The sequence below is a fragment of the Barbus barbus genome (genome assembly GCF_936440315.1).
Source record: "Barbus barbus genome assembly, chromosome: 24".
Taxonomy (NCBI): domain Eukaryota; kingdom Metazoa; phylum Chordata; class Actinopteri; order Cypriniformes; family Cyprinidae; genus Barbus; species Barbus barbus.
The window spans coordinates 1,928,007-1,945,277 of record NC_136752.1 but is presented as its reverse complement, the minus strand read 5'-3'; the positions used below and the strand labels follow the sequence as shown (position 1 = coordinate 1,945,277).

At 35.9% G+C, this 17,271-nt stretch overlaps 1 protein-coding gene across 2 annotated transcripts in view; it reads left to right on the top strand.

Annotated features, from left to right (window-relative positions):
• Window positions 1–17,271, top strand: part of LOC306843466 (lethal(3)malignant brain tumor-like protein 3) — an 83,899-nt gene that overhangs the window by 40,286 nt on the left and 26,342 nt on the right. For both annotated transcript variants that reach the window (XM_079374988.1, XM_079374989.1), the window contains exons 11-16: window positions 132–283; window positions 2,529–2,605; window positions 3,821–3,906; window positions 3,993–4,103; window positions 13,002–13,116; window positions 15,009–15,111. In XM_079374988.1, coding sequence (XP_079231114.1) covers window positions 132–283; window positions 2,529–2,605; window positions 3,821–3,906; window positions 3,993–4,103; window positions 13,002–13,116; window positions 15,009–15,111 — 644 coding nt within the window. The remainder of the gene's footprint in view (window positions 1–131; window positions 284–2,528; window positions 2,606–3,820; window positions 3,907–3,992; window positions 4,104–13,001; window positions 13,117–15,008; window positions 15,112–17,271) is intronic.

Sequence of the window (17,271 nt, the reverse complement as noted above, 5' to 3'; positions counted from 1 at the left end):
CAAGTGAAACAGATTTGACTTGATTTTAGCATCAGGATTTTATTGCATTATGAAATGCTAAGATATCATTGGTTGATATAGTAATTCAGGAGCGAGTTAATCAGACTGAATGGATGTGCTGTGTTTTTCAGACCGTGACGCCGTCAGGGTTTAGGGTTGGTATGAAGCTAGAGGCCATCGATAAGAAGAATCCCTCGTTCATCTGCGTGGCCACGATTACAGACATGGTGGATAGTCGATTCCTGGTGCACTTTGACAACTGGGATGAAGGTTATGACTACTGGTAAATTCCCATCTTTGAATTCATGTTTGTATGCTATGCTCCTGCTGCGACTTCCCCTGAAAGAGAGCATATTTATCTATGGACAGGACATCATTTTACAAAGACGTTCTATAAGGGTTTTTTTTGTTTGTTTATCAATGCATGCAGTCTTTGTTAACAAGCCAAATGCACAAAAACTTGAAAGAAAGTGTTAAGTATGAAAAGTGATTTTTACTCACTAATTTTAAAGCACAACATTATTTCAACCCTGATGGTTTGGAAGTCATATCATTGAAATTCTGTTAGTATCACTCAGTTTTTCTCTTAATTTCACCACATAATCACTACACAGTAGTAAAAATTATTATGATTATTATAAAATAATTATATACAATTATTTTTAATTTAATTTCTTACTTGTCTTTAAAAACTAATCACTATAATAAAGTTCTCTTTTGATCTAATATAAGGGTGAACGTATGCATAAACATGAACAATACAATACTCACATTTGTGAACAACATGAAATCATATATTTTGAAAGTTATATTTATGGACTTTTTATGCCTTTATTGTGAGAGGATAGTCGATGCCGACATGAAATCAATATTTTAATTTGAATCAATGCATCATTTGGGTAGAGTGGCATTTTTTGTTCTATTTAACTCCTGCAAACATACAGATGCTGATGAAACTGAACAGGCTTAAATCTATCAAATGACTAAGTTGAGTATCTTGTTAATTATTTCAGTCATAAGTCATAAGGACACAAATGGGGCAAGTTCTCGTTCTTACAAATGACCCAGTTATCATTCTGTGCTGAGTGTGTGTCTTTGTGTGTGTGTGTGTGTGTGTGTGTGTGTGTGTGTAGAGCAGGCAGAATGCTTTTAACTGCTCATCAATTACTCAGGAGGAGGAGGATAGTAGCACAGTGAACGGCACACACTCTGTGTCTTCAGCTCAGATCACACAATCACATCTGACAGCTCTGTGCACTGAGCCGAAGAAGAGCACATCTTCTCCAGCCGTTATTATGGTCCCACAGTGCTTCCCGAGCATCTCATCCCCACATTTGTTTCACTTTATTCAAACAAATCATTTCAGGAGATCAGGAGAACTGCTGCCTGCACATAATTCTGTTTTAGCCATCATCTTACCATCAGAAACCGCATCAGATGTTGTAGGTTACAAGCAATCTGGGGTTGGTCAGCTCGACTCTAGAACTGCAGGAAGAGATTGTTAAATCACTCATTCTCAAGTAGTTTTGCTTCAGGACCGAGTAGAGACCCAACAAAGCACTTCAAATATTTATGCTTCCAAAAAAATCTGAATGTCCTGAAAATCCAATATTTAAATATATTAGCATTATCTGCCAGAACAGAACAAAGTACAACATTTGGTTGAATTTGGATGCTTTCGTGCTTTTGGAAGACATTAAACCACAGGAAATTAAGGGCCAGATTTACTAACAGCTTGCGCCAGCACAGATCGTCTTTTGGCGTTAAAATATACTGGAAGGATTTACTAAAGACGCGCAGTGAAGTTATTTTTGCACCTGATCTTATTGAGTATGCATTTGTAGGAGTTTCCTTTCAGACCCCAAATTTTTGGGTGGAGAGTATTAAAATGAATCACGCAACACAATTTACTAATGTTTGCGCTCGTCAAATTACCAGTATTTGCGCCATTATTTAACGGCCAAAAAAAAGCATGTCTTAAAGCAGGTGGTAATTTGCACTGCTCTAGGTAGATTACGATGGTCATTATGGAAATGAGATGTTGGGTCTGTGTTCTTTAATCTGCGCATTGTTAGTAAATCACCTCCCATCTGAGCTTTTATTGCATTGTGCTCTAACGCTAATTTGCCCTGTTTAGTAAATCTGTCCCTAAGTAATTATGATGCCTACAGTTAATGTAGATAGTAAAATGACAAGAGATGCATTCTTCCATTTTAAAAGTTGATTGGCAATCTTAACTGCACATAATTACTTGGTTATGATCAGAATTGTTTTCCCTTCTGTCTGTGACTGTCAAAAAAGATGTGTGCACCATTTTTTTTAGTTGTGACCCACTAGCGCGGATGAAATTCAAAACTGTGTTCATTTGTGTATTTCATTGTATTTTAATGCATGCATTGTCTGTCCCAAAAAAAGGAAGAATTTATACATTTTTCATGGGGAAAAATGGACTCTGCATTTAATGCATTCTCGCATGAAATGCATTAAATTGCATTAAATTGCATTTGTGTGTTTCTTCTTTTCTACAGGTGTGATGCAACAAGTCCTTACATCCATCCGGTTGGCTGGTGTCAAGAGAACGGCAGGACCCTCACCACCCCTCCAGGTGATGCAACACATCAACACAAATACCACCAATCATTCCCCTCCAAAACAGATTTTAAAAACACTATTATGCAATAATCTGCTTTAAAAGTAGTCTTTTCCAGTGTTCGAAAGAGAGCTTGATGTAGGAAGGAGAAAAGTTAAGTTCTGCCTGTTGTATTTTTAAGCTTATTAATTGCGGGCCTCTAATGAAATGCAAGATGATGTTAGTTTGTTGTGCTGGTTTAGATCTTAGCTTGTGAAAGCCATTCCAGCTGAAATACAGACTAGCTTCCAAGTGTCTTCAGAGGGACTTCAGTATGAGGACTGGTTTATTCTGACCTGACTTCAGACTTCTGCTGGGGATTCAGATGTATTATTAGTAACTCGGCCCCAGGAAAATCACAAAAGACATATTGTATATAGTTCTTTATTACACAGTTGTTTGCAAGTCAATTGCTGAATCAGGGTTAATTCACCCTTCCACAAATTAAGGCACTAAAAGGTCTTAAATTGAAGCGGAAAGTGTTAAATTCATAATTAATGCAGATTAATGAAGATGCGCAGTCTTGTTTTTTTGAGAAACTGAACCAAATGAAGAGAAATTATGCTTTAAACAAGACCATTTATCTGTCAATGGGCTATAAAACTTTCCTTTGAATTAACTTGATTTTGTTAAGCCCACTGGCAAATATTTTTAAATCACATCATTAATTCACTTCACTTTCAACTGTTTTGTGTGTGTGTGTGTGTGTGTGTGTGTGTGTGTGTGTGTGTGTGTGTGTAAAATGAATTAAAAAGTCATGTAGATTAGTTGCAAGTTGTATTTCTAAGCTTTGAAGTCTTGCTAAAAGTCATTGTGCGCTGCTTAGACATCTACATTTAGAGATCATGGTGACGGCTTGTGTTCCCTTTAATTCATTGTTTAAATTTGCTGTAATTGGTCTTAAAGGGGGGTTTAAAATGTCTTAAATTCACATTCATAAAACTTTCATAAACCCTGTTGTATTTAACATTATGTCATTCCTTATGTTTCATAGGACGGGACTTTCTCTCGTAAAAGATGTCCTTTCTTTAGATGTTTCATGTTGTGTCTCTATCACCTTAGTTCAGTATGTAGCCAACCGGCCACAAAGTCCACCCAAAATGATCTCATAATACAGCATAAAAACCAGTGAGCTCTGGGAAATGCTATGTTTTCATCAGTCCCTCAAACCTCACTCTCCATGTGCTGTAGAATACCCTGATGTGAAGAACTTCTCCTGGGAGAAATACTTGGCAGAGACCAACACATTACCAGCTCCTGCTCGAGCCTTCAAAGTGGTGAGTGCATGTGCTTATTGCCAAACATCTCCAGCCCCTGTGAGAGACCCGAAGCGCTGAGGATATCTGCCTCTCTCTCTCTGCAGAAACCTCCTCACAGTTTCCAGCTCAGTATGAAGTTGGAGGTGGTCGACAAGAGGAATCCTGCTCTGATGCGAGTGGCCACAGTGGTTGATACGGATGACCATCGACTGCGGGTGAGAAACTATATTTTGCACACACAATGCTGGCTCAGTGTGAAATTCCATGTTGGTCTAGAGGGGTCAGCTGGTTGACCTTGTTTTACATTTTAAAGCCTCACACATGAAATAATAGTCTGAAAAATCTCATTTTTTGAAATAGAACAGTTTATTGAACGTGTAGACAAAATATAAAGAAAAAGTGTGCTTTGTGTTGGTATATCGAGGGTGACCACTTGATTATTTCTCTTTAAAATAATGATTTTCCGGGACAATGCAGGGCATGTGTGAGAGAGATAAAGTTATTAGACCATAGGGTAACACTTTAGAATAAGGTTCCATTTATTAACATTAGTTGACTACATTAGTAAACATGAACTAAGAATGAACAATGCTTCTACAGCATTTATTAATCTTAGTTAATTTCAGCATTTACTGATGCATTATGAAATTCACAAGTTGTGTTTGTTAACATTAGTTAATGTAGTGTGAACTAACATGAGTAAACAATGAACAACTGTACTTTCATTAACATTAACAAAGTTTAATAAAAAGTGTAATAAATGCATTGTTCATTGTTTGTTCTTGTTAGTTAATACATTAACTAATGCTAATAAATGGAACCTTATTCTAAAGTGTTACCGACCATAGAAATAATGATGATGATTGGATGATAATTAATGGCAATTTTTTTAACAATTTTAATGCACAACATGGAGGCAAAGAACCACCTGATGTGAAGCGGAGCACATTAAAATTGTTTAATGCACAGCTAGTCATGCATTATCTCACTTATACCTTGGTCATTTGCCAATATTGATGAGTTAAAGCTGTTGTTTGCACAATTAAATGATGTTTGCAGTACAATATTCGATTGGAAGTGTAAAAAGGAAGGTTTTTTTTAGCCATATATGGCGAAAATCAGACACACAGATGAAATAGTGCGGTAAAACCACATTTATTTGAATGAATTAATTGTAGCATTGATTTGAATTAATTATCGAAAGAGAGAGAGAGGCATGCAAGTTGTGTGTGTGTTACCTGCGTCTGTTCATCTTTCTCTCTACAAACAGTGAAGCTGTGAGTTTAATTACTTCAAAAACAGTGATTTTACCTCCTCGTTGCTGAGAAATATAACACAGTGATTCAGTATTAAAGCTATTTTATTAACAAATGTGGTTGGGCAGTGTTAACAACACGTTTCTGTGCTCTTGAGTGTTTCTCTGTGTACGAGTGATGTGTGTGTGTGTGTGTGTGTGTGCATCAATGAAAGCAGCTCATTAATATAGAACGGTGATTAAACTGACTTGGATCTACCTGTGCATCATAATTTTAATCAGAATCGAGTATTCAGACAGACTCAATTTGATAGGCTACTATGTAATTTACTCTACAGGATCTATTCAGTCTACTAAATATAATCAAATGAATAACTGTCTAGTAGTTAAAATCTCATTTTATAAGTAATGACTAGCTCCATCCAGTCGCCATCAGTGGAAAAAAAAATCCTTTCTATGAATGTGCTGGTTGGTTATTTTCCCAGTCAAGCTAGGACAAATGGATTTTTAAATGGCAATCATATTTTTATTATTATATTTCTTATTGTCGTATTGTAATTTCAAGGAAAAAAATAATACATAATCCGGAATGCAGGACTCTGCTTGGATGGGCGATATCTTATCGTTTGCGATATACCGGTAAAAATTCACCCCACGATAAGAATTAGTCTTCCCGCGATAATAACGATGAAGTCTAGTTGTTGACATATTTCTGTGTGTGACATGAAATTGAGGAGGAGTATATCGCTAAATGAGGAGCTCGAGCTCCTTTTACAATCGTTAACTGGTTTGGTCAGGGCTGTACAGTGCACAAATAAATCAGTCTGAATAAATATATTACAGTAGCACGTGTGCAATACAGTTTTGCATGTGTATGAGCCCGTTTACAAACCTTTTGTCCAACAAAGATATCATTTATTGATATGCTTTTTCTCCAGATTAACTTAATAACATAGTCAAGTGTTTGAAATAACTTCTTTTTGTGACCAGACGTGGTTTCATATTACAGAATGATAGTGTTATATACAGTGATAAAGGCTATGTCGATTAGTATTGCATTATAAATATACTTTCCTTATAAAAATACCCAAGATTGAAGAACGTAGATAAACCATATATTTCATACATTATAAACATACAATATCTTATATATCGTATGTTTATTGTCTTCAAGCTTCATCAGTTAAAATTTCTCCGTTGTGCATTTTATTCAGGGATAACTGAATACCTTTGTCCATATTAGGGATTTCATGGAGCGCCATCAGTGCTATTACTTCTGCGATGCATATGTGTAGTTTCTGCTCAAGGCCGCCCTCTGGCTTCCAGTATGAATTAAACAGTCATTGCATTACGTGTGTACTCAGTAATGCTCACAACACCCTATTTGGGGTAAAAATAGGAAAGATAATACTTTTCTCTAAAGAAACAGGGTTCCCTTACCGTCATTGATATCGTTATCACAATAAATACCAGAAATATTGTGATATATTTTTAAACCCATATATACTGCTTAAGTTTTGCAGGATGCAAGACAAAGCTCCCAATTTTCTCCCAATCAGGCATTTATGGCTGATATATTATGGTATGGTGAGAATATGGAGCTCATTTCAGCTCTTTTTGATTTTATTTAGCTTTTTACAGATTGTGTCCTACATAGGGGCTGAATATGATCTGCTTCTTGCTCACGTATCCATGAAATCCACTCTGGATCAAAGCATTTCATCACTGATTTCTTGCTCATTGTGTTGTGCAGTTTTCCAGCATAATCGCTCTAATTGTCAGTGAAGATGCAGTAATGCAGTGCTGATTCAGCTGACGGTGATCCCATGACAGCATCTGATCTCTCAGCCGTCTGTTTGGGAGTTTAGAAGCGATCAGGATGAGTCATCTGTGCTTTTCCCTTCGTGTGGGCTGGAGGGAAGCTCTGCTCCATATAGAAATCTTCTTTTGAACATGATCTGTCAGTCCTCCGGCTGAGAAACGTCTGCTCTTCACACACATGGATGCGTGTTTGTACCAGAGCCTAATGCAGATTCTTGCAGTTGTTAGTTTCCAGTCGCCGCTTCTTTGCTTTTAGAAGCAGTGCTGAATGTTTCAGTTCAACACATCGCGATTCATGCCAGCATTGCTTTGGATTCAAAGTCCTGAAAAACGGCATAAGTGCTGATGAGCATTTCCTGAAAATCAACACGGAAAAGTCCGATTTTATTGCATTCAGAAATATTTCAAATGCTGGTAAATAAAACTTTTACTGGTGTTTAGTTCCCCTCACTCCACAACAAATCCTTCAAAATTACCAGCATTCAAAACAAAACAGGAATGAAAAATAGAAGAATAAAACAAACTGATTATAGCAGCATTCAGTAGAAACAATGTTTATTATAAACCCCAAGCCTAAAAAAATTATTTAAAGTGAAACTGAAACTACTGCTCTACAACTACATGTTACTGTACCTCTCTCAAATCCAAATGTGGGCACTTTGTGCATATTCTGCATGCTAGATATTAATTCCGAAACGATCAGAGCAAGACACAGTTTATACTAGAGATTGACAAGGTCAAGCATTCACAGCTGTTCACACTGAGTACAACTTGTAGACATACATTTTTAATGAGAGTTGGTTGTTTGAGGCAACAGTAACGATTGTTGGCAATGCATCAAAGCTGAGTCGTGACCCATATACAGTTGATTAGAAACACCTACTATCAACCAACAGGCCTCATTTCCAGGTGTTGCACGAAGCAAAGAGAAAGGTGATTTCAGTCAGGTCTCGCCATTTTTGAGTGTGTTGTGCAACAGGTGGTTAACGGTCAGCGTAACCGCCTGGCTGTAATTGCACATGTGGGATCCAAGAGGCAGCAGAATCCACACACATCATTCACACGGACCGAGAGAAATAACAGATGTCACTGTGTGTCTCACACTCAGGCGCAGAACTGTCAGATCTGCCTCCTCTCCCGCTAACGCTGTCTGTCTGCTCAGCCATCATTCGTGATCCTCCACAGAGAAAGCCAGCAGAGGTCCTTCAGTCTCTCTCTTAAACACCCAATCAATGCTCGGCTTACACGTGTTCATGTGTCCGAGCCGTATAGTGCACCATCTCCACCTCCAGTGCTGTTCTCTCTCATCACCTCTGTTCGCTGACATTCACCGGACATTTGTTAGATTCACCAGATGGATTTGTCGGATTCCCACTGCGTTTTAAAATCCCCCATCAATATTTCCTGAAGCAGCTGTAATTGACTTGGAGAAAATAGACCTTTACGTCCAGGTCTTTGATGGTTCTCTGCAACGCCCTCGACTGTCCCACAGGACAGAGACAAAAGGGTTTGATTTATTTGGCATGTCTGAATCAAACCTGTTTACAGAGTGTCTTTGATAGTATTTTAAAAAGTCTTAAATACATGGCTTTATAAAAATTAGAAGTTGTTCAAAAAAACTTGAACAAAGAACAAATTGCGTAGAACAAAGCCTAATCATTTTTTTTTTGGAAAGTCTTAATTTTAAAAATAAAGCAGAATCTGTACACTGTAAAAAAAATTCCGTAAAATTTACGGTAAAAAACTGGCAGCTGTGGTTACCAGAATTCTACCGTAAAAGATACGGTAGCAACGTTTTAGGTTTTACGGTTTTAACTTAAATTTACAATTAAATACATCAGTTAAAAAAATAGTAATTTCTTTAACTGATATAATCTTAATATACCAATTTATTAAACTACTGAAATCTGTTTTGTTCCTTTTGAAATACACTGATATCCACCAAATGCAGGTGATGATGAGAAAGTCACAAGATGAGCCAAAGCCCATCACAAGCAGCTTTTAAACAATAGAATATACAGAAGGTGCACAGTGTCATTCACACAAGCACTAAACACCATCATGGTGAGACTCATTAAACTGAAATATGCTATAAACATTCATTTAACAACATTAGATGTAACATACAACCCTAATAAACATAACCGATAAGAAAAAACTAAGAAGAAACATAGTTATTTCAAAGAAAAAAACGTCAAATTCAAACAGAATTTGAAATGGAATGCAGGGAATTCTGGGAACGTCAGTTTACGGTTTTTCCCTGTAGATTTTACAGGAACTTTCCGTTAACCATGTAACAGGTTTTTACCGTAGCATTTTCACAGTTTTTTACCGTTAAAATCACGATATTTTTTTACAGTGTAGATCTTCAGCAACAAAATGTAAAAAAAAAAAAAGTGCAGTATGAATCAGAGCTATTATCGTTAACTAAAACCAGTAATAAAATAATATCATAAAAAAAATATATATATACAGTATATGTAGATATAGATATATTTCAGTTAGTTGACAAAGCAGCGTTTCACAGTTTTGTTTAAAATGAAGTACTCCATTATTACAACTGAAAACTAAAACATACTTTAAAATATGCACATTTTTTATGTTATTTGTATTGTATCGCATCACTCTGGTTACATGCAATACATGCGTAACAATTTGAAGGAAGAAGAAGGGTTTTGTGCTAGACAGTCGTTTGACCGAGGGAAAGCTAACATTCAGGTTTTGGAACTTAAGTGTAAAATAGTTCAATATATTTTATAATGTAACATGACAAAGAAAACGTTAACTTTTACACTACAAGTTATGAGTCAAATCCTTTCTGCAATAGCCTTATGGAAATAGCAAAGAATAGAAAAATAATCAGTATCATTATATCAGTGATACTAAAATTACACTGATTTGTGAACAAAGCAAAAGGAATATGAGAGATGGAAATGGATGTAGTCATGGGTGAACGCATGCAAACTGGAAGGAGATTAAAAGAGAGAGACTGATGAGAAGAATGCAAATGAAACATTTCCTTATCTCAAACTGTCACGCAGTGAATCACAAAGCCAGTCTGGTCTGGATGGGCGGCACAAAGCCAGTCCACTCAGCCTCCACATAATGACTGTCAGCTGTGCTGTGAACACCACTAAAAACACCGCTTGCCTTTTTAGTCCGTCCCTGTTCCTGCTGTCCGGCTGATTTCCCAGGAACCCGTTTTATCGAAGTCCTGGAGACAGGCTGTCATTTAAGGGCTGTTGCTCTTTTCTTCTCATTGTTGTGATTGCAGCAGCTCTTTTCAAAGTGTTCTGAGAGTCTGAAACACAATATGACCGAATCACCCTGCCAGCCGTCTGATCGCTGCCAATGCTTCTTTAAGATTCCTGTTAAAACGTTAACATCTCTAGAGATGCACATGGCAATATGAAGATAATCTTCTCGAGGGACCATGAAATGCTAGTAGCCAAGCTGTTCCTGCTTTCATCTGAAGTGCCGCAGGGTGTTTTGTACCTTATGTCAGAATAAAATCTCTATTTATCACCACACAACCAGCTACTCTGGTATTTGTAGTGACGCTCACGCAGTGTCTCCAGAGAAAGACACCATGACCCTGCAGGAACAATTTCTCCTGGCCTTAGGTGTCTCGATTAAGGGCAGTCTACCAAGAGCAATGGGTTAAGACATGTTTTTTTGGGCTTTAAATAATGGCACAAATACCAGTATATTTACTACCACAAACCTTCGTAAATCACATTGCATTCATTTAAATCAGGGGCGTCAAACATACGGCCCACAAAGGTGTCCAATCTGGCCCATGAGATGATTTGAGCAATAATATAAAATAATAAATAAAACATTATCAAGTGTATTCTCAACAATATTTTATTTTTAACTAATTGCTCATTTATTTGCATTGATTTTATGCCTCTGGTCACAAACAGACAGCTCGATATGGATCAAGCGGCGCCACAATCTCCAGCAGCACATAACTGATGATAGCTGTGTTGTAATGATGCTTGTGTGGGAAGTATCTTGGTGATTTTAAAGATGTCTAAAAGAAGAAATTTGACCTGGTGTTTTTAAGGAGAAACGGAAAGAAGTGTATTTGTTCTGTGAGCTGAACCAGTCGCAACGTGTGGCTGTAGGAAAGTGCACAATATTAAATGACACTGTGAGACGCACTGGACAGTTTAGGATGGAAAAGTAGGTAAGATAGGGGTGTGCGATATTTGTTGTCCACTGTAATATAATAATTTTTGCTTTAATAATGTTTGAGCTGACATTATGTAACTCACTTGGGAAAAAACAAGCAAAAACACATCTTGTCTTTCACTACAGGATAAAGGCTGTTAGAATGCAGTTCAAATACAGTTTAAGATATGAAGGCAAAAATGCAATGTAAGAGTTTTTGTTTTTATGTTTGTATCATGGTATTTAAATAATATGACGCGAGTGAGGGTGTTGTTTTCCTGAATATCAGCGCGATCACAAGTGAATTGATTTTATGCAACAGTTTTATGCAAACAAGTGTATTAGTATTACTGTAAGTGAGTTTTGGTTTAGTCACAGTGTTGTCTGTTTGCTCACCGCAGTAGAACATTTGTGCGCCTCCAGCAACGCAGTGTGTTTTGTTGCTGAATGATTGTTTTCCCCTGAACAAATCATTTGAGTCAGTGATTCATTGGCCCCATTCATAAAGACAACCGTCACTAGCTTCGTTTCTATATACATCAGCAGTTTTGACCGAATCTTTTGAACGAATGAGTCAATGAATCACTCTTTAACTTGGACTTTCAGACACGTACTGTTGGTTTAGTTTCATATTTACTTGTACATTGCAGTCTTAACCCAAACACTTGGCAAAATATGGTGTAATTTTAAAAATATTGAGATTTTTTTTCAATATTGCACACCCCTAAAATAACTGAGCATCATCTTTGAAGAAATGTTTTCCTAGTTTCCTTGTAAATTATTTTGTAGTTTGTTTGGTTAGTATTAATGTATTTGTAACAAAAGCTAATTCAGTGCTAAAAAAGCTAAAATAAGTTTGACACCCCTGATTCAAATACTCTCCTCCCATAAATGTTGCGTCAGAAAGGGAGACTCTTTCAAATGCATATGCACTAAGATCAGCTGCAAAAATGACTGTGTTCAAGTAGTGCTGTCAAACGATTAATCGCGATTAATTGAATCCAAATTAAACGTTTTTGCTTACATAATATATGTGTCTACTGTGTATATTTATTATGTATATATAATGCACAAACATACAGTATATATTTAGAAAATATTTACATGTGTATATATTTATATTCATATAATTTATATATAAATTAGTGCTGTCAAACGATTAATCGCGATTAATCGCATCCAAAATAAACGTTTTTGTTTACAGTATACATGTATGTGTACTGTGTATATTTATTATGTGTACACACATACAGTATATATTTGGAAAATATTTACATGTATATACATTTATATATTCATATTATTATATTTTATATTATATATAAATATATTTAACATATAAACCTAACATATTTTTCTTAAATGTACACATGCATGTGTGTGTCTTTATTTATATATATATATATATATATATATATATATATATATATATATATATATATATATATATATACATAATAAATATACACAGTACACACACATATATTATGTATACAAAAACGTTTATTTTGGATGCGATTAATCGCGATTAATCGTTTGACAGCACTATGTTCAAGCCTTTTCTTCACTAATGTTTCACTCTGTGACTATAGTAAATCCTGCCAGTAGTTTTTTAACACCAAAAGCGGTTTCTGGTGCGAGCTGTTAGCAAATCTGGAGATTTACTTAATTCATTAAATTCAGTGAGGTTTATGTTTAAAACAAGAACGAATAATACACTTTACCAGGAACTTTAAATGTCAAAGATTTTAAGATGTATTTGCATAGTGCATACAGTAAGTGCTTAGTGTATAGTGCATCATTTGGGACACAGCTTTATTGTTTTTTAGCTTTAAAAATGATCTGCATTGCTCTCTTTTAGATCCATTTTGATGGCTGGACAGATGAATATGATTACTGGATCGATGCAGACAGCCCAGATATTCATCCTGCTGGGTGGTGCGCCAAAACCGGATATCCACTGCAGCCGCCCATCAGTGAGTACAGACCGATTTCACACAACCTTTAGCTGAGAGACAAGCTCGTGAAGGAACGGCTGTTGCAAATGTCACGCAGCAACACTTGAGGCCTTCGAAGACACTTGGCAGCATCACATGTATTCTTACGGATAAGATGGGCAATGCACAAAGAAAGTTTATTTTATTCAGTACTGCAAATATCAAAGAAATATTTGCATCTACTTAAAATGGACAATTTGTTTTATATCCTATTAAATATTGTGCAACATGCTAACATCTGACGCTATTGGAATTCAATGTTCCTCTCGTTCACTTTGTGTGACGCATGGAAACTGACTACGATTAGATCAGATGTTTTTGCACTAGGGTTTTTTGAGAGAGAGAGAGAGTACTGACAGTTTCCAACAAGATGTTTCAGTGATTCAGACAAAACATACTGTAATCCCAGCTCTAAATGCTGAGTTAATGGCCACTCAAACAGCGTTCTCTATCATCTGTAAATAGACAGACATTTTCCTCTTCATTTCATGGAAAATTGTAGCCGGTAGAGAGAGAATTATGTGGGTATAAAAGAGGAATGGATCAGTCCTTAACAGTCCTCTCTCTTCCTCTCATGTCAATATCTTCTATTAGCTCCAGAGGATGCTGGGAAAATGCTGTTGAACAATGAGCTTTTCTCCAGTCAGTCTTGCTGATAATCTTCTTCTCGTTCTCGTTCCCTTCCTCTGTGTCCATGGAAACAGATCGGAGCAATGTTTAGAAATCAGCAACTGGCATCCGGATGTGACCGACTTACTGAGAGAGAGAGAGAGAGAGAGGGGAACAAAACGAGTGTGAGAAAAGATAGAGAAACCAGGCACAGAGAATATATCCATCAGAGTCTACATATACTCTATTCTATTTTCTATATGTGACCCTGGAGAACAAAACCAGTCATAAGGGTCATTTTTTTTTAATTGAGATTTATACATCAAGCTTTCCATTGATGTATGGTTTGTTATGATAGGACAATAATTTGGCTGAGATACAACAATATTTGAAAATCTGGAATCTGAGGGAGCAAAAAAATCTAAATATTGAGAAAATCTCCTTTAAAGTTGTTCAAATGAAGTTCTTAGCAATGCATATTACTAATCAAAAATGAAGTTTTGATATATTTACGGTAAGAAATTTACAAAATATCTTCATGGAACATGATCTTTACTTAATATCCTAATGATTTTTGTCATAAAAGAGAAATGTATAATTTTGACCCATACAATGTATTGTTGTCTATTGCTATAAATATATCTGTGCTACTGATGACTGCTTTTGTGCTGCAGGGACACATATATATGAATCTATACCTGAGTCTATATACACTCTCGATATAAATTTATATGTACTCTATTAATAACTTTAATTACTCTGTCTTGGTTTTTCATGATTGCAGAAATGACTCCACAACTGAGACACAACCATAATTTCTATAAAATTGGATATAAATCATTTCACAAAATAAATTTGGTAAAGGTTTGTATTTTGATCTTTTGTATGGATTATTGTTTTTTTTAATGGATTTTCATATTTTATTTGAAGATTGAAAGTGTTTGTCAACACATGAAGAGTTCAGTGCCATTTGAAATTGTTCTTCTAAAAGGAACTTTTGTATCAGGCTCCTATGTTTAGGTTCAGTAATTTCACTTTAATCATAATGAATAGGTTCTTTTCATTGCCATTAAAGTGAAATAACTGTATCTGTATATTACATTTGATTTTGTTACATTTTGTCTCTATGAAGCTCATGTGTGTACTGTGTAATCACTTATACCAAACAGTCATTGACTACTCCATGTGTAAGCTGATACTGTGGTTTCCCGAGTGAGGATGATGTATAATGTGTGATGTGTTTCTGTGTGTTTTCTTCATAGCTCCTCAGGACATGTTTGATACGTCTGAGCAGGGCGGCTGTCCCACGCCAGGCTGTAAGGGAGTGGGTCACATCAAAGGAGCCCGCTACTCTGGACACCACAGGTCAGTGTGAATCTGTGTGTATGTTTATTTGTTTGACATCAGAGTTTGGTTAATCTTGATAATATGAACACTGTTTAAGGGTGCCCAAAAAGGGGGCAGCAGACCATTGGTTCATGATACAGTTCATGCAAACTCCAGTATAGTTTGTTTCTGATGTGAACTACTAAATGAACCCCTATTGCTGAATTATAACGTGGTCAAACTGTGCATTTCTCAACTCACTTTCAGTTTATATCTCATTTCCAATCGCCTTCAGCAGCCTTCTGCATTACATTTCTACATGTGCTATTCTCTGTTGCACTTCAGAAAAAAAAAGTGAGGCAAGAAAGCTACGGTATCCATGTATTTTGCCATCTTCTGCATAGTCGGTACCTAGCAACAGAGATAAAAAGCTGTTCATCAAATATGGCAAACATAAGCTCAAATGTGCTTGTGTGACATTGGTTTCCATGTGTCAAGCAAGCATGCGATGCTAATAGACTAACTCTACATGTTCTGTGTGTATCTGTGTGAATGAATGGCGCGGTTTCGTCTGATACACTGCATCTCAATATATGAGAGATGAACACATGAACTTCATATACAGAGCTGCTCTGAGAGTCACTTCACAAAGCTTTTTACTAGGGATGCACAATATGAAAAATGTTAACCGATATCGATAACCGATAATTAAGTCCTTCTCATGGCCCGGCCCGCATCTGAACTATAGCAAACATCAGTCCTGACTCTTCAAATGTTTTTTATTTTTTGTGTAAGACACCACAATACTTTGCAACAGAAATGGTTTAACAGAATTATGACAGAACTATGGTTTATCTGCAATTAACAACTCATTAACAACAAATTTATATTCAAATATTTCATGCATAAAGAAATGCATCTATTCAACGTTTTTAGTGCACGAGGATGAGAAAGTTATATAGTCTTTAAGTCACGTGTTTTCAAATACATTATAAAAAATGCATTGACATTTGTCAGCCTCAAAAAAAATGAAAATGTGCATGCTCAACAAAAATAAAGTGCATCCTCATACCAAGGTTAAGTCGCAGCACCGTCCCTCACTGTCATTTTGAGTTTTTTAATAGTAATAAAAATCATTTAGTTCAGTTAGAGAACAGACACTACAATTAAAACTGAACGCGGCTGCTCAATGCAGTGCACCAAACGAACGACAGTCGCGCATCACAGATCAGATTTCATTGATCACCTGAGGAGAGAGTCGAGCTGACTGACAAGAGTGAGGTGAAAAACACAAGACGATGGCAGAAGAGTTTCAAAACCAAATGTAAAAGCACCCGTTTTAAAAATATTTTTGGATTTTGAAAAGCCTGTTGACCTGCCATTTATCTAAGGTGATATTGGAAGGTCTATTTATTTATTTATTTTTAAACATTCGTTTCTCATTTAGCCTTTTTGGTTCCACAGTATTTTTATTTTATTTAAACTGTGATATTTTTCCCATTATTTTACATCAAGGTGTATGCAGTCCTTGCCTCAAAACTTTCCATCTCACTAATAAACGTTCTACGTTTTATAATTATTTCTTCCTCAGTCTTTACTGATTTTCAGTTTTGTATAGGCCTACCATGCATATTTAAAATTTGTAAGTTATCTGTTATTTTATATTAGGCATAGAGCATGGTGTATTTCTATTCGTTTTGTTAATAAAAGTTAGCTATATGTTCTATGTTGTATTTTGTTGTTGCTTGAATTGAATTCAAGCAATTGATGCCGAATTGCCGTTAATTTAAAAGTGAAAATAAAATACGCACGGTGCTTTTACAAGCTATTTAAGCAAAGGAAAGTGAGAAAACTCAAGCGAACTAAAAACAAACAACTGCTTGACGCCGAATTGCCACTAATTTGAAAGTGAAAATAAAACAAGCACAGAGCTTACAAGCTATTTAAAACCAAAGGAAAGCGAGGAAAAGAGAGAAGTGTATTTGCATTTCATTAATGATCACGTGACATGCAAAAAGATCAAATATTTACAATAAATATAAAAATTATATTTAACAATTTATAGTCTTTTATTTTGACTTTATAGATGTACTTTGTGTCATTACATTACTGGTGTTTTTAGAACTCTATCAAACTGAATGATGAATGTAATTTATAATAATAACAACAATACAATAAAACAACATCACTAATAACAAT